Below are 26064 nucleotides of genomic sequence, written 5' to 3' on the forward strand. Positions count from 1 at the left end.
GACTTCTTAGCTAAAGAAAATAAATTAGATCAAAACAATTTTGAGCATTTATATCATTTAGATAAAAACGAAGAAAAATATATTTCAAAACTTAGTAGGAGTGTAAATGGACTTTTTGATTTCTGTAACCACTGGTTTAAAAATATTTCAAAAAATCAACAAAAAATTTCAGAAAAGATTTCTAAAGTAGAAAATAAAGTAGAAAGCTTAGGAATAATAAATAGTATAGACTTAAACCCTGAGTCAAAAAATTTGCTAAAAAAGTTTGAACAATTTTTGAATGAAAATACTATTTTCAAAGAGGCTTATGAACCTTCTTTCAAAAGGTCTTCTTTTTTTTTATCAAAAAGTTCAGCGTTCTTAATTTTTCCTGTCAGTGAATCTTCCCACTTTCGAAGAAACTGTAAAACATCACCTTGCAGTGTGCCTGCAAGATAGTTAAAAAATCTTTCAGTGATCCATGAAAGATTGTTTGTTATAGCAATAGTCATGGATTGTGCCCCTTCGCTGATAACTTGGTTGTATTCAGAGAAGGGAACATTTTTAATATCCAAATAAGTTCCAGTTACAGAAACTTGATATTTGTTTAGATCTTCTCGTCTCTTGTTTACAATGGGAATTGGTTTTTCAGATGTTGCAGACGTTTGAGGCTTTTCCTCAGTAGTCTGGCAAAAGTCTTCTTTGTTAGAAGCTTCCTTTTCTTTTTGAAAACTTCGCCGGTAATCTTCCCATTCTTGGGCTTAGTACCTTTAGGTTTCTGGGTAGTGATCTGGCTCTTCAACCTTTCGTTTTCCTTTTGAATCTGAAGCTGGTTTTTCAACATTGTTTTCAAAATCGGATTCTGTATCAGATTCGATTTTGAATTTGAAAACCGAAAAAGACTCATCTTCATCTATGTTTAAAATGAGATGGTAATTGTTTTTTATCATGAGATTTTCATTGTCAGAAAACAATTCTTGCATGCTTTTTTGAAGCTTTAATCTGTCTTCAAAATCAACTTCTTTGATATACTGGGATTTCTAGTATTCAAGAATTTCTTTTCTGGCTTTGAAATCATTATACTCTTCTTCTAGGGTCAAGATTTCAGTCCCAAAATAGAGTGACTTGCGTGGTTCATAAGCCTCTTTGCAAACATTATTTTCATTCAAAGATTGTTCAAAACGTTTTAGCAAATTTTTTGACTCAGGGTTTCAGTCTATACTATTTATTATTTCTAAAGCTATCTACTTTATTTTCTACTTTAAAAATCCGTTCTGAAATTTTTTGTGGAATTTTTGAAATATTTTTAAGCCGGTGGTTACAGAAATGAAAAAGTCCATTTACACTCCTACTAAGTTTTGAAACATCTTTTTTCTTCGTTTTTAGCTAAGAAGTCTATTTCTGCCATGTTGTTTTTCTTGGCACCTAAGACCTCATGTAATAAAAATTTTTTGAACAAAACGGCCTAAACGCACTCCTGGCTAAACGGCCTCACAGTTCGAGAAACCACACACCGGCGTATGGGTTTTAGAAAAACCGAAAGGAATAAAATGCCTTGCTGAAGAAATAATTTAGATCAAAATAAAACTGAACATTAATATCATAAGGATAAATAAAAGAAACAGATATTTAAATCTTACAAGAAGAAATGACAAACTTCACTTCATATATTTGAACAGCAACTACAAGCTCTGAGCATATAATCTAACATCAAAACAAGCTCTGATACCAGTTACACCAGAGTTGCAATAGACACAGGTGATAAGCGAATTACAGTATTGTAAAAGAAATATGAAGATGAGAAAGATGGAGAAGTTGTGTAAACAAGGCATGCAGAAGAGAAGGAAGAAGCAGAAGAACTGAGCAAACAACTTGTATGAGAAAGCAAAAAACTAAGACTAATACCCTAAAGCTCAAACTCAGAGTGAAACTCTGATTTTCGATGCTTCAAACAACTAAACTGAATCCCTATTTATAGAGGACGGACTTCAAATGTTTACAAACTCTATTTGAATTCTACAATAAATGGGCTGGTTGCACCATTAATGTGGTAGATACAAAAGTAATGACGTGGCCAGTAAAAGTTAGTTGAGGTGTGCAGGAAAAGTAAATGAGGTGTCCAGGTTGCATTAATTGTAGTGGTTGAGGTGTCAGGTCATCATGAATGCAACTGATGAGTCAACCGGTGAAGTATCCTAAGCTTCATTAAAGTGACAAATGAGTCATCCTAGCAGCATTAATTGTGGCCGGTAAGGTGTCAGATGCTGACGTCGGCTCCTACATTGTAGCCTGCGTCATTGATGACATCATGTTTTGCGTCATCCTAGAATCATTGGGACACGTGTGCTAGATAATTTTGCAATCGGGCCGTCCCAAAAAATATTATTTTAACGTTTCATCATAATTACAATATTGGCTTTTCCAATACTATCCAAAATGTCACTGCTGGCAAAGGACTGGTTTTCCCATTTATTCAGCAATGTATCTCTAAAAATTTCGAGTCTCTCTTCAGCTTGATTAGCTAGATTAGAGGGGAGATCCATTAGTACTGTTGTAAGATCGAGATTTAGATATTTTTCTAAATATATATCTAACTCTTCCTTAGCTGTGTGAGCTATCGAAAGGTCTGTTACAAACAGTCTTCTGCCGTTTGTTAATTTTGTCGTTCTTGATTCTTTAACAGCAAACAATTTTTTAGCGAATGCTATTATAGTTTTGACGGCATATTCAGCAACATCTAGATTTTTTATCTCCTCTACAGTAACAAAGTTTTCTTCAGAGATATAAAAATCCATTTGCTTTGTTTTTCTCAATTCTCAGATCTGGTATGGCTGGAAAAAAATTTCTCTGGCAAACCATCCAGTGGTACTGGTTATGTCAAAAGTCAGGTGGTCAATGTGAATCCATGATTTGGAAACTCTGTAGACCATGCTTTTGATTAAATTGGAAAGGAACTTGAGGGATAGTGACTGAATGTGCTCAAATATGATTTTTCCCATGAGGCCCCATTCCACAATCTCACCATAATCATAGTTTTGATTATAGTCGAGATACAAAACAACTTTGATGTTCTGGTGCAGGTCAAGATATAGGTATTCAAACTGACTTTCCAGGAGTTCTAGAATTTTCGAAAATTGACCCCTGTCTACCATTTGGGATGTTTTTGAAAATATGTCACTAGGCAAGACCTGTTTGGCCTTTTCATAGAGACAGATTCCTTTGATCTTTTCAAAAACCGAATCACCTGTTTGATGATCGAGAAGTTGTGAAATCTCAAAAAAAGAATTTATTTTGTCAAAAGAGAAGTCTTCATTCCAGTCCATTTGTTTAGTAGATAAAAATATTTTCTCTTTCAATTTTTCAAAATTTCGACTCTGATTGTTTATCAGGTATGAGAGGGAACTCATGTGTTTTCCAAATTGGGTTTTGTTTCCTAAGATAGGTTTTTCCATACCTGGTCTAGTTCTTCATAAATATTGTTTGGAATATCAGGTTTTCTGAAAAAGCTAGAAACTTGTTTAGTTTCTATAGGGTAATTTTGGTGAAGGTCTTTTTGCAATTCTAAAGCTTATTTGTAGGAAATTTTTTTTGAATTTCGGCTTTGAGCAAATTGGTTATTCGCTTTAGACCATTCGTTTCCCTTATTGTTTATGAGTGGCCGCTTTCCTTTGTTGACAGATCTTTGTTTAGGATTTTGTTTCTGACTGTTGAAGAATATCAAATTATTTAAATCATAATACATTTTACCAAAAAATACAAAACCCTAATTAAAATATTGTAATGCATTAACCTTTTCAAACTGAAATTGATTTGGGCCCAAACTGGTAAATCTTTGGTTGCTAAAAGCCCTCTTATGCGACCACTCCAACCTCCAAAAACTATCTCAAAGTATTCCTTTTGTTTTCACAAGAAATCGAAAGAATTGAAATTTTTTGATCTCATGAAAAATCTCAAATCCCAAGTTTTTTTAGAGATTTTCTCCCTCTAGTACGCACAAGAGGGGTTCTGGGGGCCTAGAATGACCCCACAAACCCTCTTTAGCCCTCTTCAAGGAGGAAAAATCTCGAAAAAGCCCACGGCAGAGGGCAATATCCACCCTCGTCCTCCCTGTCATGGGGTGCCGCCTAGGCAGGCAGGTGTCCAGACACATGGCGCCTAGGTGGCTCACCTAGGTGCCACCTAAGTGTTTTGGCTTTCCAGCCGCCTAGGCAGCTGGATGGCAAATTTTCAAACTATGGTGGAGCTATAAAGTTTTTTCTTCCCCATCGAAAATAAGGCAGCGCCATGCAGCAGCTTACATATCCCAACTGGCCCTAGAAAATAATGAAGAGGACCATAAACAAGAGTTTCTGGTTAGGATATAAAAGAGTATCCATATCACGACTCTTGTGGAAATGACACCTAGAAAAATCAGGATGGCCAAACTAAACAGATGCAAAGTGAACAAAAAATTGTTTGAATGTACCCTAAACCACAATACGGGAATGCTGTGGGGGAACACTAGAAACAATGAGTACAATACTACAGTCCAAATTATAGAAGTGGTTCAAATTTTTATTTTAGTCTTTATTTTCTCTAGCAGTCATTTTTTATGGTTCATCAGTTTCCAGTAGAAATGAAGCAAACTTGAAATAATAACACGAATATCATACAGTGGCCATTACTGCTACCATAAGAAGTATACTATTGTAGTTTGCAGGTAGTGCACTGTATCTAAGAAGTACACTATTGTAGTTTGCAGGTAGTGCACCCTATCAATGAGTATATTCATAAGTCGGTCAGGTTCCTTTTTATCCCAGTATTTCTTTTTACGTATGAAGGTCCTTGGCAAAGTAGCTAGGAAATCAATCTCATACTTGTCACTTTATTGAATGCTCCAAATAATGAGAGAGAGTCATGTGGTGGAGCCAGTGCCTCTTTATTGTATTTGAGGATGAAGCATCATGTCCACCATCCCTAGTAATTATTTGTGGCACCATTCTGTGAAAACTACGCATTGTGTCTCTTTAATTCATTTTATATATTAGTGATTGGTATTGATGTATTAGTTAAGATGCCAGTTTACCAACCTCAACTTAGGTAATTGGCTTTTGTTTCCTCATGAAAAACCAATCAGGAATTGCATCAATATTTTCCTTTTTAAGTTCATATCATTTAGCATATAAATATAAACCCAAAAAAGAGAGAAATGCCTTAGGTCAAACCTGTGCAATGATGACATACTGGGGCAATGTAACATAGCTGCACCAGCACTGTATGATAATCCTGCAATATCCAAAAGAAAATTTGATTTTACAAGCATTGGAGGATGAACCTCATTATTATCAATGTAAGTAGGTCCTGACTGCATTGGAAACAGTATAAACAATAATCGGGCAACTCATTTGCTTCACTTTTATTTTAATCAGCTGGATATACAAAGTTCAAATGCATCATAGGTATCAACCTGTTCAAGCTTCAATTGTTCCGTAGCATTATAGATATATAAGTCAAATTTCTTCAAATTGGCAAAAGTGAAAAAATGTAGGGATCTAGACCATATTAAATGCATTAAGAGTGAGGCTAAAAAATGAAAAGATCAACGAAAGGTAGAGAGTTTATTTTAAAAAATTATTAAATGACGAACACAATAGGAATATAGTAGTAAAAGGAACCATTGGGATATGAGGGCGAGGGGTCATCGATACATTCGTAGGATTAGGATATCCAAAGTGAAAGAAGCTTTGAAAAGGATGAAGATAGGAAAAGCTATAGGACCATATGGTATTCTGATAGAGGTTTGAAAGTGCATGGGGGAGATTGGCACTAACTAGCTGACAAAGTTGTTCAACAAGGTGTTGAAAACAAAGAAAATGTCAGATGAATGGAGGAAAAGTATTGTGGTACCTATTTACAAGAACAAAGAAGACATACAGAATTATGAAAACTATCGAGAGATCAATCTTATGTGCCATACTATGAAGTTGTGGGAGAGAGTGATTGAGCAACGACTAAGGCATGAAGCGAGTGTATCTGAAAACCAATTTGGTTTTATGCTGGGGAGATCAACAACCGAGGGGATTTTCCTGCTTAAACAATTGATTGAGAAGTTTAGGGCGAAGGGAAAAAACCTCCACATGGTCTTTATTGCTCTAGAGAAAACTTATGATAGAGTACCTCGAGATTTGATTTGGTGGGTGTTAGAAAAGAAAAGAGTCTTCAGACATTACAGCGACTGGTGAGAGATATGTATGATGGAGCGCTAACTAGTATACAGACAAATAGTGGAGAGACTAGTGAGTTTTCAGTGACAATAGGCTTACATCAGGGATCACCATTGAGCCCATACCTCTTTGTCATAGTTATAGACGACTTAATTAGGCACCTACAAGATGAGGTACCGTGGTGCATGTTGTTCGCGGATGACAGTTTTGATCGATGAGACTCGAAACAACGTCAACACAAAGTTAGAACTTTGGAGGGATGCTTTAGAATTTATAGATTTTAAAATTAACTGGACTAAAACAAAATATATGAAATACAAGTAGGAGTGTAGGAGTAGAGACGAGGAAGTAGTTAGGATTGATGACCAGAAAATACCAAAAAAACCGCACTTTCGATATCTTAGGTCAACAATCCAGAAAAATGGAGAGATTGAGGAAAATATCGCACATAGAATTGGAACTGGGTGGGCGGATATGTGATCGCTACAAACCAATGAAGCTGAAGGGCAAGTTCTATTGGACAGCTATGAGACCCGCTTGCATATTGGGCAAACAAAAAACAATATTCCCATAGAATGAGTGTAGCGGAGATGAGGATGTTGAGATGGATAAGTGGCAAGACAAGAAAGGATAGAATTTGAAATGAATCCATTCGAGAAAATTTAGGTGTGCCGCTAATAGGCGATATGATGAGAGAGAGAAGGCCATGTGTAGTGCAAACTAGTAAAACACCTGTTAGGAGATGTTAGTTCAAGTGGAAGGCTCAAAAAGGGAAAGGGGTAGCCCCAAAAAGGACATGGTTGGAAGTAGTGAGAAAAGATACATGAACTCATGGCCTCACTAGGGATATGGCCTTTAATTGAGTAAAATGACGGACCTAGATTCGCGTAGCCAACCCCAATTAATTGGGAAAAGGCTATGATGATAATGATTATATAAAGTTGAATTTCTCAACTTCATAAGAATCATCACGGAAATCATAAAACTAGGCTGACGAGAAAATGAGTTTAAAAAATGAGGGGAACATTTTAGTATGGCATGGCCTTCTTGAAGATCTACAAGGCTTGAAGTCCATACCTTAATCGAGGTTGAATTCTTGTTTTTTACGAAAAGTTCTACAAAAAGTTATGCCCACTTTGCAGCTAGGGGCAGTTTGTAGAAAGGAAGATTAACAAAGCATGTGGCCCCTTACAAACAGGGAGCAAAAAATACAAGAAGGAAGTAACTAAAAACTTTGCAAAACAGCCTGGCCTTACATTCTGTGCTGAATAAATGAAAATTGTGAGCAACCGCTGCTTCCTTGGCAAGCGCAGTGGCTGCTGAGGTGGCCTCTCTTAATGCATGGATAAAAAATACTGATAGGGCACTTGTGATTTTGAAATTTTGCTCAAAATGGGCTCCCATCTCCACGGGCAAGGGGAGGACTTAGAGGCCTCGGCAGTAACGTTTTTGGAGTGCCATTCCACAAGAAGCGAGGTATCCCACCAATACTCAAATAGTTTGATGGCTTGAAGGAGAACCTGTGCTTCCTTGACAATGAAACTGCTCATAGGGCCTGAAAATGATAAGAAGGTCTGGCAGGAGTGGCCTCTTCTGAGATCCAACTCTGGCAGGGCCTGATTTGCACAAAATATACCCGCCATAAGTGTAGTTGAGTGGTTCCCCCCCAGTTGTGGGAGAGATAGGGGTGGTCGGGGGTGGGGGATGCATTGGGGCACAACCAATGGCTAGACCCCATGATAGAAATCGGCTAAAATTGAAGAATTAGACTACAATTATGTTTGAAGTCTATGAATGAGAGCAGCAGCCGATAAGATCACCATTCCACAAATATGGTCCACTATCCCACTCATCTGAGACTCCTGGCTCTCAAGGATGAGCACTTTTTCTTGAGCCATATAGTCCACATCATAGTAGATGCCAGTGTGCAGGGACTCGGACTCGGCCAAGTAACTGGGCTCAGCTGACTTGGCCTCGGCGAAGTAACTCGGCCTCGCCCTATAGGCGAGGCAATTTCCTGGCGAGTTAGATGTACAACTCATCAGGCCCAAATAAATGCTAGAAATTGTATAAAAAATACAAAACAATATAAGATTTTGTTACATTTAAGATCTTTTGAGAACTTTCATATTTTCCCCTTTTTCTAAAATTTTCTGAAATCTTCAGGGTATAAATCCACTTTTTCAATAATCTATCTTTCATAGCTTTATTGATCTTATTTACTCTCCTAATGATTTTATTAATCCTACTTCTTATTTTTAAAGGTCTTTTAGATTTTTGTTTAGCTTTTTTTACTATTTTTGGGGTGTACCTAACTCGACCAAGTGTGACTTGGCCGAGCCCACTCAGACTTGGCAGAGTTACTCCTCTCGGCCAAGGGCCAAGTCTATTTTCTGTACACTGGTAGATGCCAAGGCGCCAGGTTCCAGCTAGATGATGCCTTCGCCATCTAGGCAGACACCTAGAAATGCCCCAATCCCCAAGAACCTGCCTAGCCCTAGGCAAGGTGCCTAGGGCCTTGGCCTGCCTCAAGGAGCGAGGCAGTCTGAATTTTATATAATGATTCAAAGAACAAACACGACAAATTGACATGCCCGATCCCATTCCAACCTATCTAATGAGCTTCTATGGTCTGGTCTTAATTACACTAGAACTGATTGGGCTAGGCGTTAAGCATTGCAAGTACAAGTGGCTCTAGTGTTTTGCCAACCTTTAACAATGTCCTCAGAAATGGAGGACCACATTAATGAGCTCTTAAGCACATATCACATTCTTAACTGATGATGGCTTTATTTACATAGTTATGCTAACGAAACAGGTCACATGGAGACACATCTCGAACATAAGCAACATGGAGAGAGGCATCCTTCACAATTGGTTAATGACGAGGTTAGTCTTTGATTGCAACCAAAACATTTTTATGGTCCCATAAAAATTCCTTTATTAACACAAGTACAAGTGTCGTATGGGAATGTATACTGCATGCTTTGCAGATCCCTTGTTTGCCTATGTACCCTTTAGCAGCTAGCCCAGTTTTACTTTCATAACATCCATCAAGATTAATATTGACCTTGTAAACAACACTCAGAAAGGTTATTCTCTTCTACCAGCTCAACCAATTCTTTGGCGGAATTGCCCTCAAGAGCTTCAAGTTCTTGCATTGCTTATTGCAAACAAGGAAAGAAGGAAGCCTCTGCAAAGAAATTGAGTTCAATAACATGATTGAAGGGAAGCAATAAAGGTTATATAGGAATTTGAGTATTTTATGGTACAAAAATTTATCATTAAGGAAATTAAATAGTGTGGAGCAACAAGTTCTTATATCAAATGAGCCATGGATCAAGGTATATCTGAGAAAGTAAATGGACCACCATAGGACGATTTCCTTAGGAGATAGTGCTCCTATGAGAATAAGTTAGTAGAAGAGCACTCTTAATGGAACTAAGAAGTAAGAATTAAGAATTTATGTCATCCATTTGAGGTTGATCGTATGACTAGGAAACAGTGTTGCGAGATCAGAAAGCATAATTCACTTAAGACCATACAAATCACACCATGTAGATAGATTCTCTCTTTATTTTGAATTAAATATGGAAGAATGACATGTATTCCTGAAAGGAGACCTTTCATAAAGATAACATGATAAGAAAAGACTTGTATTCCATCTGACCATGGGGCAAGAAATAAACATCTATGGCATATCATGCAATATCATGAACTGAACCTGGTATATCTACAAAGTATGAGCATCTAAATACACAAAGTGATCATAACATGGATGTGGACCACAAGTAGTACATGAAATATGAAATTGTTCTCAAGTAAACAGGCTATAGTTCTAATGATAATGCAGATAGTAGTAAATTGTGCTTCACTCCAAAAACATTTGGGTATATATCCAATTGATAAAGGCCCCGATTACTTCAGGCATCATTTTCAATCACTCCATTCTGTAAAGAGGCGTGGAACAAAAACAAATTAAGCCTGTACCTTTTAAGGTAGAAATAAAGCAGCTACAAAATTCTCCACTATCATACTAACTCAACACCATATATTGGAAGTTTTGTATAATCTTGATTTCATCAAATAATCCCATGTACAACTACAAGCATCTTCCTTAAAAGGAAACAAATAATGTATGTAGCTTGGAATTGGCAATATAAACACACAAGCTAGGGCAAAATGCGGTAAGCTATACTGCCAAATATCAAGAGGACACAAATGGGAGTAGTAAAATAAACTAGAAAACTTACCCAGATATCACACGGAAAAGAATGAATCCATGGTTGCTCATGAAACAAGAAGGTGCTTTCATTTCCCACTACACAAAAGTATCAACTTATAAAATGTTTGCATGATTATCCAAGAAGAAAAAGTAAGTAGCAATGATGAAATAAACTATCACTTGACCACTCTAAAACCATAACACATTCAGAATATGCAAAGACCTTAAAATATATGTCATAATGAATCAGCTAATTTAGAGTGTAAGATAACTATTGCATTGTTATCAATATCATTGCATTCCAAATAACCATAAAAAGTTCTATAGCCACGTATTATTAAAATGAAAGATCTAACAATACTTGATTGATTAATCATAACTTGTAATAGGCATAGTTACTAGAATCTCATATTCAGTGTCATTCCAGCTTCCGGATCTTGCTCCAGCGCTCCTAGAGAGCGATCTCCATGAGATCCCAATCCCTTTTTAGATTTCACCACAAGCTACTCGAAGGGGCAACAATAGCTCAAGAAGTTGATTCACTTGGATTTTATTTGCTATCATACATGCCCTCTCGATAATGATTTTGGATGTTGTAGAGTGTAAAGTTGCAAATAAAGGAACTTGTTATGCTTTTGGATGTCGTAAAGTGTGAACTCGTTTATAAAGAAGATTTTTATCAGTTAAAAATCAGCTCCCCTGTATTCTTATTGGTTGTCGTGATGTATTGCATCATGATATTTTTTATTGTATTCTTGGGAATTCTTGTTACACAAACTACACCTCAAAGGAATATAAAAAAAATATTTCTTAATGAAATAAAGTTTAATTAATAAAAATTTCTTTTTTATTGTATCTATTGTGTGCCATTTATTTTGTGCATCATTAGGGTTTTTATAATATTTTACAAAATTTATGATTCTAAAAAATATTAATAAAAAACATTGTACAAAATGCATTCCCCATGGAAATTTCTCCTTGCCTAAGTCCAAGCAATTATGGTAATAGGGCTAATATTCAAATGCTGAATTGGGATGATCTCATGAGAAAGGTGTGCTCATCATTGATATGACCCTAATCTTGGTTGATAAGGTGCATCATGTATGAAGAGTAATTTTCTATTGTTTAGTGATTTAGGTTCAATTTCTTATTTGAATGGATATGTTGACTAGGTTGGGTAGGATAATAGAGTTGGATTTCTATTAAAGTAAGATACATATTGGATAGAGATTAAGGTTGGTTACATGAAGCGATAGTGTTTCAAAAGAAACTAAATAGGGAGAGAGTAGCAAGTAGAAAGGAGCACAAGGGAAAACTAAAAGAAATCTAATGGAGGACCAGCCCCTCAAAATGGCTTGTAAGGAGGATTGCCCCCCAAAGAGGATATATTTTTAATAAGGGATTGTCTACAAAGAGACCATCTATCTTTTGTACATCAAGTGCGCCGTTGGTCAAGTGATTGGGTGTGGGGTGTGTTAAGCCCTAAGGGGATAACACTAAGCAAAATGTCAGTAAGTCTTGCCATATTTATTCTATCTGATTTATTGTTACTATTATCTATTTATTTCATAAAGTTGTTAAGTTTTATTCAGTTTGAATAAAGTTTATTTTAGGCAGTAAGTTATTAAGATATTATGATAGGCATATTCTACTGTATGCTTGGAGTCCCGAAACACTTATCTCAAACTTATAAATGCCAAGGCATGATGTTTGGAGTCCTGAAACTGAGGTTTTATGGAATGAGAAAGGGCAGTCATTTGCTAGCCCAGCTTAACTGTGGGTTAGTAGTCGATGTTTAACAATGCTGCATCTCAAGTTCTGTTCTTACCACTGAACTACCCCCCAAAAAAAAAAAATAGACAAAAAATTGAGAGGAGGATCCTTGGGCTTCTTTCTCACCTATGGTCTCGACCTAGTCAACATTATGAAGTCCCTTAGCAGGTTGGAGAGGAATCTGAATAATCCCACATTTGACATTTCACTCCGACATACATGGAGACATGTCAATAGCTCGGTCGATGGAATGAAAGAACCCCCACAGTGCTTAAACATTGGAGTATTCCATGGCCAAAATGATCTGTCCATTTGGGTGTAATTCCATTTCTTGGAATAATTTGTGTACCACTATTTTCAGTTGTCTTTGGCATAGAGCAATTTATGAGATTTCATTCTCTCTTTTAAATCTCTATGTACATATTCAAGTCTCTGAACCATCTAATGTGGTTCGCTTTATTGAACATCTGAACCGCAATGATACATGCTGCTTAGAATGTCTAATGTATCCTATTGACTCATACCAATAATAACTTGACTAGTCAAAGGTAGCATGAGCATCCAGCGAACTTTTATCCTCAAATAAAGCTAGAGGTGACAAACCTCTGCATCTAAAGTCCCACCTGGAGAGAATAAATCAAATATGTGCTGCTGAGATTCAGTCCTCATTCATCTTGTATCCATTCCCAAATCCAGAGAAAATAATGCAAGCATTTAGGATCTTCAAAACTTTGATACTAAGTGAAGAGAAGGAGATGTGAGGAGAAGAGAGGATTGAGCAAGATTCTCTCTCATTGCTTAGTACACACAAGTTAAAACATGTAGTATAGATGACACTACAACTCTTTCACATATAATGATCTAAAATATAGAAAGTACACATGAATGAGAATATATGTTCTATGTTGTCTAATAGGCACAAGAGTCATTGCTTAACAAGAATATGTAGAACATAGAAAGTTCATAATACTCCTTATTAGCTAACATGTATTATACAAGAGTTTTTCCATAACAAGAATATGTAGAAAATAGAAAGTTCATAGTGCTCATTATTAGCTAACATGGAACTTGAATGATCCCTTCAAAAGAAAGATACCATACCAACCAATGGAAAAAAACACTAGTGATTTAGTCCAAAAGAAAAACTTATGTTACCTGTGACCAAATATATGTTGCCATTTCAAAAGCATTCTGCACTATGCACATCAAAAACATATATAAGTGAAGAACAACCATGAGATAGCTAGAAAATAAGATGTGACTCATTTACTTACCTGAAAAGATATAAATTGAATCAACCATAGCATAAGCTTAGGCTTCCCAAACCAAAAGAGACCATCACGTGGATTTAATTGAGTTTCTACAGGACTGTCTGTTGTTATTATTTCAATAGCTAATTGAGCCACTACATGGTGCATTTTGGTACCGACCAAAAGGATCAACTGCAGTGCAATTGAAATGATAAATTAAACTATGCATCAGTCAATAGCAATTTAGCACAATCAAACAATAAATTGTAGATATACTACAAGGAGTCAATGCTTACGATTGCAGGAATAAAAGACAACCAGAAAAATATATTTGTCCCTGGCATATTAACAAATGACCCATCAGTTTAACGTGAACTGATAAAGAGACAAAGACATAGTTTGTACAATAACAGCTATATGCCCAAGAAAAATACCGTGAATGTTTGCGAAAACACAGAGAATGGCATAAAACCAGAGAGGCCAACTGCATGAATCATTAACATTAGCAATCCATTAGAACATAGTTTATTATACTAATTAAAAAAAGAAAGTAATTAAGGTTCTAAAAGAGCAACAACTTCTGAAAATAAGCATGCATGATGAGAGTCTAAACAAACTACGATCACATTTCATGAGATAGGAAAATAAAAGCATTATCACCAAAATAACTTAATATGTGATGCAAACCTAATCCAACTAGATACGAGTCAAGCATGGCCAAACAGCCATTTCTAGTCTTACATAGGCCCAAATTGCAAAAGAATGGTGTTGATGGCTTTATAATGTCATGGGACTCTGGCGATATGTGATGATTTTTCCAGAATTTGTGGTTCATGAAGATGCATTCAGTATTCATGCTGTTTTTTTGGCAAATGCGCTAGGACCGACTACTAGTCATGTAACATTATACGTTATTTTAATGGGAAAATGACCTCCAAGTTCAAAATCTTGGGACCGTTAACCCCCCAATTACCAAATGTGCATTTATCCGAAATTATGAGCACCACCTCTATAGCGCTGTTTTTTTCCTAAGTTGCCCTCTTGTCGGCAACGTAAATAACAGACAGGAAGACTAATTTTCTTTCAAAGTAAAAGAGTTGTCCAGTGGTTGAATTACTGGACAGCTCTCCTCATTTAAGTTCTTATAGTTGTTTATTGTCCGGTTCGAAATACCGGACAACAACTTGGGCATTCTAACCCCCTACAAGCCCCATTTCGCTGATCTCGCTCTCTCTTTTCTCTACTCTTGCCATCTCTTTCCTCAAGCCCAACCCCAACCCTCTCTACGACCTTCAAACCCAGGCCTCTCTGTCGTTGCGGAGCAAGCAAGCCCTACAGAGCCCTTCCTCGCCTCATTTCTCTGCAACTTTCATGGAAAACCGCCCCTCTGAGAAGAAAAATCCTTTGCTTCTCTGAGAAAACCTATCTTGCTGAGATCTAGGGGAGTTACTTTACTTTTGTATGATGGTTGCATAATTAATTATGCAAATATGCCCTAGTGTGTTGTTCTATTAATATGCAACTATAACAAAAAATAAAGTAACTCAGCAAGATCAGTCTTCTTCTCAAAGATGCGAGGGACTTTTCTTCTCAGAGGGATGGTTTTCTATGAAAGCTGCAGATAAATGAGGCAAAGAAGGGCTCGGTAGGGCTTGAGAAGCCTGCTCCGTGAAGAGAAAGAGGGCTGGGCTCGAAGGTTGCAGAGAGGGTTGGGCTTGAGCTTGAGGAAAGAGATGGCGAGTGCAGAGAAAAGGGAAAAGAGAGAGTGAGATCAGTGAAATGGGGCCTGTAGAGGGTTAGAAATCGAAAATTGTTGTCCAGTATTTTGAACAAACAACAATAAAAACTAAAACGAGGAGAACTACCCGGCAACTCAAACGCCAGACAGCTCCTTTACTTTGAAAGAAAATTAGTCATCCTCATGTCTGGTATTTGCATTGCCGGACAGGGGGGCAACATAGGAAGGAAAAAAACGTCGCAAGGGATTGTGCTCGTAATTTCGAGCAAATGAGTGCCCATTTGGTAATTGACCCTCACTCCCCCCAAAAGTATTTGTACATAACTTGCTCTTATTTTACAAAATTGATCTTTTTCTTTGTTCTTTTAACAAATTTGATCTTTTTGTTTTACAAAATGGCAAACCCATCCATTAGTCAACTCCCTTCCCTTTCTCTTTTGTTGCCCAAAACCAATCTTACCGTCGTAGACCCACTCTACAAATTTAAACTTGAAAAGAAAATAATTTTTTTTAATAGATGACCTATTTTATAATTGCATCAATATATTTTGGACTTGCAAAATGATTAATCCAGATCTTCACTACTATTGTTAATGGATTTTTACTATTATTTATTCATTCATTAAAGAAATTTATCAAAATACCTATAAGATAACTATTTAACAATATATTGTTGTTGTTATTGTTATTATTACTATTATTATCAATAAAAATTGTATATAAAGTCATAAAAAAAAATATAGATGGGTTTCGCATCTAGTAAAACAAACGAATGAAGCTTCTAAAAAGAACAAAAGAACGCATAATTGGGGCCTAACCATTCCAAAGTTTTAAACTTGACGCATATAAAGGATTTTGGTGAACCCATAATAGGGATGGAAATCATAGGGAGGGGGTATAGGTTATTTTCCCAATTTTTTTATGTTGAGAAAGTTATTTTGGTCCAGGTCTATTAGTCTTTTGTTTTGTACTTTTATTTAATTTTTTGTGAGGGTCAGTTTCGCCTAGTATGTAAGGCTCTTTCAAAAAACGTGAATTGTACTTTGGATGATTGAGCAATAAAGGGATGCTTTACTCTCTCAGTGTGAACCTCATTGGCATGGATATCAATTGTTTGTTGCTTGCTTTTGATAGATTCATATCCATTTGAATTTTCAGTTTTCTATTAAAATATTCCTGTTTTACTTTGCTTGAACTTCTGCTTACATTGGTGGCCTGCACTATACAATACCAAATAAATGATGGAGAGAGTAAAATATTTATTAATAAAAAAAAACTAGCATTTTAGAGTTCCCATTTAAACCTTTTACCACAGGGAGCTACATGCCTCACTAGTAATCCAGCATAAGAAAATACCTTGTTAATTCTTTTGTTACTTCACTATTACATGGACCCGCTCTTAACCTCAGTCATTTTGATGTTTTATCTGTTTGTGTGTAGCCATTTGACATGAACAGATAGTTTTTTCTAATCATTTGCGAATTTTAAAATTGCATCGCAAACGATTTTGATATATAGTTTCTTATGTGCATTATGAGTACATGAATTATCATAATTAGAATCTCTAAGGGGTCTCTCTATACATATGTAAGATCCAATTATTATCGTCTTACAAGTTAAAAAGTTAGCTCCAAGGAAAATGCACTTAACATAAATTCCCTAGGAAGAACCAACCACACTTTAGTGATTTCCATTTTCATAAGCCACTTCACAATGCTGTCATTCGAACCATAGGAAGAATACTAATCTATGAATGCCATAAGACATGACCATCATATTTACCAAATCAACAAGATGTTACTCCAAGGTATTACCACTATAACTATGGGAAAACATTACAAATTTGTATTTGTTTCATTGTTTAAATACAAAAATGTAAACATAGTGCTATGTTTCTTTCTAAAATGCAACTTCTACACCAAGGATATTACTGTGAAGTATTGAAACATAGTGCTATGTTTAAATACAAAAACGTAAACATAGTTCTATGTTTCTTTCTAAATGCAACTTCTACTCATCAAGGATATTACTATGAAGTATTAAAACAAATAGAGATTCCCTTATCTTCCAAGTGACAATGATGAAGTAAACATCAATGACTACAAAAAATGAATGTGTGGCTATGTGGAACTCAATGTAATAGATTCAAAAAATTTCCTTTTCAATTTTTACTAATATACCTGAATTCCACTTACATGAGCCACAACACACCGCTATAAATCAAAAATAAAACCATAAATACAACCTAGGACCGTTCCTTTTATTGCCAAGCAAATAAACACAACCCAGGAACAATATCTAGCCTTCCACTATGAATTTAAGTACAATATATTTTTCTAGAAAATCACCAATAGTATGCAATATAACTACAAAATAAATAAAAACAACTAAGAAGATTTACTTGATCATGCCTAGGGATACCCCAAAGGACTTGATACACCCGATCGACAGCGCATTTTTGTCCATTGTGATCTTGCTAGAACTTCAGAGATGGGAAGATTTCACAAGCAAGATGTCTTACTATAGGGTTTTAGAGAGCAGGAAAAACTAACTAGGGTTTTTAGGACCCCTTTGGAACAAAACCATAATTAGGGTTTCAATGTGCCACCTGTCTTATCAAATTTTGGGTGGCATGACCTTTTTGGAAGGAAGCAGAGAGAAAAATGAATTTTAACGAGAGACAGAGAGAATGCGAGAGAAATTTGGTGCATGGAGAAGAGAGAACTATGCATGTTGAGAGAGAGGGGTTGAATTGTATTAAAATAGAAATAATTTCTTCTCCTATTTGATTTAGAATTCCTTCTTTAGGTATTGCATATCCAATGACAAAGCTTGACCAATAGGAACGTAGAAAATTTGTGGGGTGAGAGAGAACAAATTTAAGTCATCCATCCTACAAACCAGTCTTCATGATTTTGAGAGGATTATTAGGAACCTTATCCCCATATAATTTGGCACAAATCCAACTTCTAATTTAAACATGATTATATCCAATCTAGAACTTCCTATTATCATCTTCCAAATTTGTGGGAAGTCAAAGATAACTTTTATTTAGTCAAAACAAACTCCCACAAAGCTAGGAAACAATCTTTTCTTTTATAAGAAGATTATTTTGACATAACTAACGTTAATTAAGAACTTCTTATTATCATCTTCGAAATTTGTAGAAAGTCAAAGATACCTTTTATTTAGTCAAAACAAACTCCCACAAAGCTAGGAAACAATCTTTATTTTTGCAAGAAAATTATTTTGACATAACTAACTTTAATTAAAAAATTACCACATAAAAATAAATGGTGTGTGCCACCCCCATGGGCCTCATAGGCCACACGTTGTGAGAGTGGCACACATGCAGGGCTGGATCCAGGGGCCCCAAATGTGCCCTTCTTTATTTTGAAAATTTTGAAAATACCATTTTCAAAGATTTTACAGCAGAAATAAATTTTAAAATTTCTTAAAAAAGAGTTTTTAAAATTCAAAGAAACATTTTTAATACCAAAAATAAACTATCTAGAAGTGGATTGGTACCAAAGGGTCAAAATAAGTGAATATAAGGGCACTCCACCTGACCCAGTAACCCATGACCCGCAGTCTTATGCAAAGGCTCATGATTGACTTGTCAAAATTAGCCTAAATAAATAGTGGAACTACAGTTCAAAGGGGGCTCTCCATGCATATGTACACGTGTCGCTATAGGGCTACTTCCAGGTAATGCAACTGTCAAGTGTACATGACATACAAAAGTTTGTTAAGGCTTCGACCCTTACTCTCATAGGCCTACAACTGCACACAAGAAAGCACAAAGTTTTTTTGGCCTACAAACATCATCTGTGGGCATCCATACGACCTTAATAAGGGATGAACCACTGTGAACCCTTCTCGGTATTGCCACATGCCCAAGGCTAAAGGTTTTGGACGTAACTAAGGCCATAAACTGCCCAATCCTTTATCAATCGATATACACACTCCCATTTGAGTGCATAATCCATTATAAATATTATTTTTTACAAGCTATCTAGGCCTTTAAAGGCCACAAACCCATAGAATAGCACCTTATACACCATAGAAATAAAAATGGAACATGTATCCAATAGTTACAACTTTCAAGTATTGAGTAAATGATGTACCTGATGCCTACAGTGTCACGGAATTCGTCCTCCATGCTACGCAACATATATTTATGAAAATCATAAGAGAACGGTAGGTCGTGATTCTACAACAAAATAATGATAAAGATGTAAGTGAGCAAGTTGTATTATTTGGAAATTGTTTAGGCCAAACAGGATGACCTCACAGAAAACATAAACAAAATAAAGAAAACATTCTTCAACGACGGGGTGAGATCTGATTTAAACTAAGTTAACAATTTAAGATTAACATAGCAAACATTAGGAAAGAAAACAATGCAGAAATCAGGAACAGTCCTTTTCTTTTAGCTGATAAAATCTTGGGCATTTATGCAAATAAATTGACCAAACATAAGCTGAAAAGGCCATTCTTATAGACTTCGAGGTGTCTGCTATAAGTATTTGCACACATCAGTGCTGTTTAGGATGGTCCTTCAGATGATCATCATTCTACTGTGGCATTTTGGGTCTCGTTTGTGCGAATTTGACAGAAGGATGGCAAGAAAAAAAATAACTATGGACCACTCTAGTCATAAGATTAAGCGTGGAGCTATGTCTAGTAGTTCGGCCAACCAGGCTAGATTTCTTCATCATTATGGCCTTTCCCTCATTTATCTGTTTACTCTACACTGTGAGAACAAAAGTACAATGTCCATGGCAACAAACCCTAGTTGTGCACATACCAAGCAAAATGCATTTGTTGAGACTTTATCATTAAAAACGATCTAGTTTTAGCGAGGAATTTCATACTAATATCAAGGCACTTCCACTTTGTACATTGGCTGCTATCTTCCAGGCTCTCATTGCATTTACTGCCACTCAGATTTAGGGGAGCTATTGTATATTGTCCTATATATTCTATTGAAAAATATGTAGGACATGTGACAAAGTCACTTCATCTTGTGTTTGAGATGCTGATGCATTTTATCACAAAAACCAGCAACTGCATACAAAATAAAACATCATTTTATATTCCAAACATTCGAAAACTAAACATAGAGATAATAGTAATACAACACCAACAACGGTCAAAAAATTCCCTTCAATTTGGCAAAATATTGCAACTATTTCAGCCACACATAGCAACATCTGCTGGAAAGCTCATTTTGCAGAAAATATGCCATATTTTCCAATGATAAACTCCTCATCTATCATCCTTAATGTGATTTTCTTAATGGCACGCTATATAATTTTTCTTGAGATCTTACAGAATTCATATTAATGGGCAATACTAATAAGGAAACAATTTGCAAAATGGTAATGAAGTCAATGTGCATAATGGTATAACTTTATTCGATATACTTGTTTCCAAACAATGTCTATAAACAGTGGTCCATATTCATTATAGGAAAAAAGCTCACGCTTATAAATCCTGAGCGCAGTGCTATATAATCTGCCCTATTTATAGAGCTCCAGAATTGACGTATAAAACAAAGCTGCACAAGAAGCACATAAAAGCTATTAGATACTGGCAACAGGCATAAGAATAATATTGCAGAATAATCGCGTTCAGCACATCTTAAGAAATGGACTCCTTTCTTGTGCACCTATACTTATATGAGGCTTTAACCTAGGAATCAACAAGTCAAGTCAAAAGGAGATCACATTAATAGTTTTCTTTGAGGAAAACACAAATAAACATAAAAGGACTATTTCACATGGCATCTTGGAAGGAATCACTTGTCGTTGTAGGTGTGAAACGAAAGTATATAATGTCTACCGCGTTAATATGGAAGGTATATATTGTGATCAGTATATATGGTAAGGGTAGGTACAATATCTTGTATTTATGGTAAGTCTGGAAATAATATAAGCATTTGTGATTTATTTCTATTCTTGTCATTTGTATTTGTCTATTTAAGACAAGCCTGTATATTCATATTAATCAATGGACACTGAGTCTCTTCAGAGAAAGCTGAGACTCTTCACATGGTATCAGAGTCAGGTTGATATTTACCAAACTTCTTCCTTTGAGTAGATCATCCATGGGCGTGCAAATAAATGCAAGAAGTTCATCGACATCGTCAGCAGTAACAACATAGTAGGATTGATCAGTTAGGGTTGCAAAGAAAAGGTTGTACATATTAAAAGAAAAATCGTTGATCCCTGAAGTTGCAGAAATAATACCTTCACTTTTGCAAGTTTCTTCAAGATCTAGGATATCTTTGCTCCTGCCTCTTTGGTCCATACGAGAGATCCAGGGTTTTTCGTCTGTGATTGAAGAATTTTATTAACAATCGAAAAATCGAAGATTTTGTAGTTTGTCAACTGGTAAAATAATCAATGAGGATTCTTCATAATCCAAGCCCCTTTTTGAAAGGTGAAGTTTCAAGATCTAAGCCCTGATACCATTGACCAACACCTGTCTCTTCCTGTTTTATGTTAGACCAACACCTGTCTCTTCCTGTTTTATGTTAGACCAACACCTCACTCTTCTTGTTTTTCTGGTTTTGCTCTTGTTTTGTAGTTTTGCTATACTATGATCGGGGTTGTCTTCTATTAAGCCTTCTTTTCATGGATGTCAAATGCCACCCCTAAAATAAGCCACTCCCCCAGACAGCCAAATACATCTGTCAAAATTGCTCTAAAACCCTTCGATCAAAAAAAAAATCAATTTATATGATCCACTGTACAGATTTGAGGTCTGATTTGAAGCATTCTCAATCGATCTTCACATATAAATCAGCATGTCTCTCATCTCTTTTTATGTCTTCCGATTCCACCGTTGCTCTGCAATTTCTGATAGGCTTCATTTATTTGGCTAGGATTTCCGACTTGTTTTCATTTTCGACCATCTGTACTATTTGTGGGTCTCCGGCGTTTTTATCTCTCTACCTCTCTCTCTCTCTACGTCTGTAAAACCAGCTGCACAATTGTTTCTTCCCTACACTGTCTAAGATATGCAGTTTTCTCTTTGTTTGCATCGTGTCCACTTAAAACGAAAAGTAGAAGAGACTTTTACATTGTGAAAAGTTATTTTCTATACATAACCTTCAAGGAACATTTTGGTCTACTATACCAAGTTCCCTAAAGCAAACTGAGCCGCACTGTTTTCCCTTTGCACCACCTCTAAAAAATGGCCTCTAAAAACGGTCGATCTGCCCCATTCGTAAAAAACCACCCCATTGCCTGTTTTTGCCTATGGATCTTGATCTCAGGGTCCAAATCTTTCTGAAATCTCATCTGCCACTTTGAGCTGATACTATAATTGCCCCTCTGAAACTTGACCTATCTGAGCTGATAGTCATTGCGCCTCTAAACTTTTACCTAAAAACACCCCTCCAAAATAATCTTTTCTGATGTTTGAGTTTTCTGTTACTCGATCCTGTCAGATGATCAATTTTTCTGTTACTCAATCCAGCATGTTCCAACGGCCTGTCGGTCTGCTGATGATCGAGTTTTTGTTACTCGATCTTATATTTTCTCTATATGATTGAGTCTGTTCATCTATTACTTGGTCATGTCTGTTTTGGTCTGCAAGCTGTTGAATCGGTCTCAGATCCGCACCGAGTTTTGTCTCAACTGCTTTTGTCTCCGGTGAAGATTTAAAGTTTTTGTTCATTGTTAAACTCTGATTTGTCGCTCTGTTTTTTCCTTTTGTTTCTGAGGCTTGTTGATCCTGTTGGGTGAGTGTGGCCATTAAAGGCCTTATGAGTACTTGTAAAATGAAATGATACAGTAGAACATGAACTCAATGGGAGTGTGGTCCCTTGTGGACCATACTAAGCAAATTATGTTTGCTGATACTAAATTGTGCTTGACATGCTATGTCAGTCTGGTTGGAAAAACATATGTTACCTAGGCATAGAAAACTATCCAATAAAGGTTCTAATAGGTCATCCCTTGATGAGGTCAGAGTATGCCCGAATGAGTGAGCCGAGGGACTGTGTCACCCTTTGTGTGTGATAATGGACTTCAGAGACGGGGGCCAAAGCCTCATCTATGTACCATCACACGGCATGCATAATGATAGCCTTTTTAGGAAAGCGAACCACCTTTTAGAGTGAAGCTTACGTATGTGCGAGAGATACCCTATGCGTCATAGGAGCTATGGTCGCATCAGGTCTAAGTGACATTGACACGTCTCTAAGGAGAACCTGAAATCCATAAAACTGAGATTACCCTTTAGCTCATCGACCAGGCCTTGGTGTCCCACTAATGAACCCCCGCATGAACTGTGAGTCATGGAACATACTAAGTCGGTTGATAAAGCAAGTGTGGATCGTAGTCCACAATTGAACGTGGAGTGCTCCAAATGTTTATTCCTAGACCATATGAATCTTTATCCCATCTAATAAATTTAATTGTGTTTATTTTTTTATAATATGATTTTAGAATTATTATTTGAAGTTTTTTAGATCTCTGGATATTTTATCTAAAATAATGGGATTTATAAAAATGAAGATATTGATTTTTTAATGTTTTAAATATTCAAATTAATTCTAAAATATTTTATTAATTTTTAGAAAATATTTAAAAAGCATTGGGGCTCAATGGGCACATGGGCCCACCATGCCCTAAGTTGGTGGGGCTCACGTAGCCACCTTTTGGGTGGCACGCCCCACTTTTAGAAGTCTTTCCTATTTTATAGGGGTTGAAGTTGATAAGAGTAATAACTTTGGCTTGGAGGTCAAGTTATTATGAGATTTGGAAAGGTGATTTATCTTGAGAAAGATTTAAATGAATCTTTTAGAAAGCATGATAAGGCTTGTGCATATTTTTTTGATAAACCACAACATTATGATTAGTATTATTTTATTTGATTTATATTGATGGGATAATGATCAAAGGAAAGGGGGGATAAAGGTTCTAGCACCTTCCATAACATGTTGATGACCCATCTATAGAATGGAGGGTTCAAATCTCTTACCCCACAAGTCACTCATGATCAATGGTTCATATTCAATCCACAAGAAGAGGCAAGCCATAGAAATCCTAAAGAAACTCTAAATCCTATTTTTGCACTATAAAAGGAGGACCCCTTGCCCATAATTCTTTACACCAAAAACTTTCTCTCTCTCTCTCTCTCTCTCTCTCTCTCTCTCTCTCTCTCTCTCTCTCTCTCTCTCTCTCATCCATCTAGGGGGCACGCCCTACTCTAGAAAGTTTCTCTCGCACATCTTGGAAACCTCTCTTTCTCACTCCCTCCACCTCTTTGATCTCTATCTCCTACATTTTAAAAACTAAGGGTTTAGGCTATGGAGTTCTTCTCTCTCCCATCTCTCAACTATGGATTTATGGCTAAGGGTTTTAGGATGTAGCAAAAAGAGAATCCATCTCTTTCAAACTAAATTGCTAAAGGAATTCACCTAAGGTTTGAGTTTGTGATCAAAGGGGTTCACATTCCATTGGTGTGGCTTGTCCAAACTTGCTTTCTCGGTTGAGATTGAAGGTTAACCATTAGATCCCGTGCCATCGAAAGATGGTGACTCGGTGTGGGGTATACGAAGCCTGAATGAGGTAAATCCAGCACCCTCTTTTGTTTCTTCTATATTTATTTATTATATCTTTTATTCCAGTGTATAGGTTGTGTCTTTTCTTTTGTTAATGAAAAGTATGACTTGAATGGCTTCAACTTCTTGAGATCCTATTGTATTATTTTCTTTTATTTTATTTGAACTTATTATATTGTAAAAGAACTTCTTGTGAGTGATCTAGACCGTGAAGAAAAGAAAAAAATTGAAAAAAAAAAAAAAAAATTTTATTATATACTCCAATTAGATCACACGTGTCGTCCTTTCAGATCCGCCACTAATTTTTGTGCTTATTGATCAAGCAATCTGAGCATGGCAACAACTGCTTCTATTGGTCACATTATGCACCTGAAGATCCAACCGTTCGTTTCTGCAACTTAGTGTTCAAACTCCAGCTGCTCTCTCTCATAGCATCTTGAGTTTGAAGGGGAGTATGAAAGGAAAGTATATAACGTCTACAAGGTCAATATGGAAGGTGTATATTGTAATCAGTATATATAATGTATCTTGTATTTATGGTAAGTCTGGGTATAGTGTAAGTATCTGTGATTTATTTATATTATTGTCATTTGTATGTGTTTATTTAAGTCAAGCATGTATATTCATAATTTCATATTAATCAATGGACACTGAGTCTCTTCAGAGAAACCTGAGACTCTTCACAAAGGAACGTACATATTTGCCACCTACAAATCAATAGCAAAACTGAACAACAGCTAAAAAAGGGTCCAACTTCAAGCTCTCTTTGCTAATAAGTCATCCTCCAAATTACTATAAGTTGTGAAAATTCACCATCAATTAGTTTTCAGATCTAAAGAGCACCTAAATGCAAACAAAACCAATATGCAGTAGCAATAGACTGCTCTTAATTAGGTTCAAATCTATCTTGTCCGATGTATACCAGAACTACCAGTTACCGCGGACGAGTAGAAGGCTGTGAGCAAGTCTAGGACTAAACAAATAAGTCCAAGAAAGAACCATATTACACTACAATCGGAAAGAAGTTCCCTCAAAAGGTCAAATCTCTCATTATCTGGCATGCTAGCGATTCAGTATGATCATCCCATACAACACAAGTGTAGAAGGTAATGAGGTCATGATGGCCTGCAACTTTATGTTTTCAAGGACAAGGAACCAGAAGGAAGGGGCTTGGATATCCCTTGGCTTACACAGGAAAAATCTCAATAAGGCTCACAGGCTTGTTTAGCAGGTTGAATCCAATTCCAGGCAACTTTTGATGGCAATTGTTAGAGCTCTGTTCTTAGTGCATTTGCGAATACAAGATAGGAGACATC

At 36.2% G+C, this 26064-nt stretch overlaps 1 protein-coding gene and 1 long non-coding RNA gene across 7 annotated transcripts in view; one reads left to right on the plus strand and one right to left on the minus strand.

The window, feature by feature from the left end:
• Positions 1 to 25436, plus strand: part of LOC148780455 (uncharacterized) — a 52092-nt gene extending 26656 nt beyond the window's left edge. Inside the window, exon 2 of the long non-coding RNA XR_016040039.1 lies at positions 25072 to 25436. This is a non-coding gene — a long non-coding RNA (uncharacterized LOC148780455). The remainder of the gene's footprint in view (positions 1 to 25071) is intronic.
• The window catches only part of LOC18436461 (MLO-like protein 4), a 54159-nt gene that overhangs the window by 25398 nt on the left and 2697 nt on the right, over positions 1 to 26064 (minus strand). For 2 of the 6 annotated variants that reach the window (XR_016040037.1, XR_016040038.1), the window contains exons 7-14: positions 20657 to 20731; positions 19296 to 19381; positions 13865 to 13914; positions 13727 to 13767; positions 13455 to 13622; positions 13336 to 13376; positions 10436 to 10503; positions 5184 to 5244 (exon numbers count right to left, since the gene is read on the minus strand). Coding sequence is in view for 4 of the 6 variants with exons in the window: in XM_006846481.4 (XP_006846544.2) it covers positions 5184 to 5244; positions 10436 to 10503; positions 13336 to 13371; positions 13455 to 13622; positions 13727 to 13767; positions 13865 to 13914; positions 19296 to 19381; positions 20657 to 20731 (585 nt within the window). In the remaining 2 variants the exon portion in view is untranslated. Of the gene's footprint in view, positions 1 to 5183; positions 5245 to 10435; positions 10504 to 13335; positions 13377 to 13454; positions 13623 to 13726; positions 13768 to 13864; positions 13915 to 19295; positions 19382 to 20045; positions 20227 to 20656; positions 20732 to 26064 lie in introns of those variants that run through there. The other 4 variants (XM_006846481.4, XM_020668559.2, XM_088845823.1 and 1 more) reach the window with 3 other exon arrangements.

Source organism: Amborella trichopoda, chromosome 9, assembly GCF_054954075.1.
Source record: "Amborella trichopoda isolate Santa Cruz 75 chromosome 9, AtrichopodaSantaCruz75HAP2 v2.0, whole genome shotgun sequence".
NCBI classification, from domain to species: Eukaryota; Viridiplantae; Streptophyta; class Magnoliopsida; order Amborellales; family Amborellaceae; genus Amborella; species Amborella trichopoda.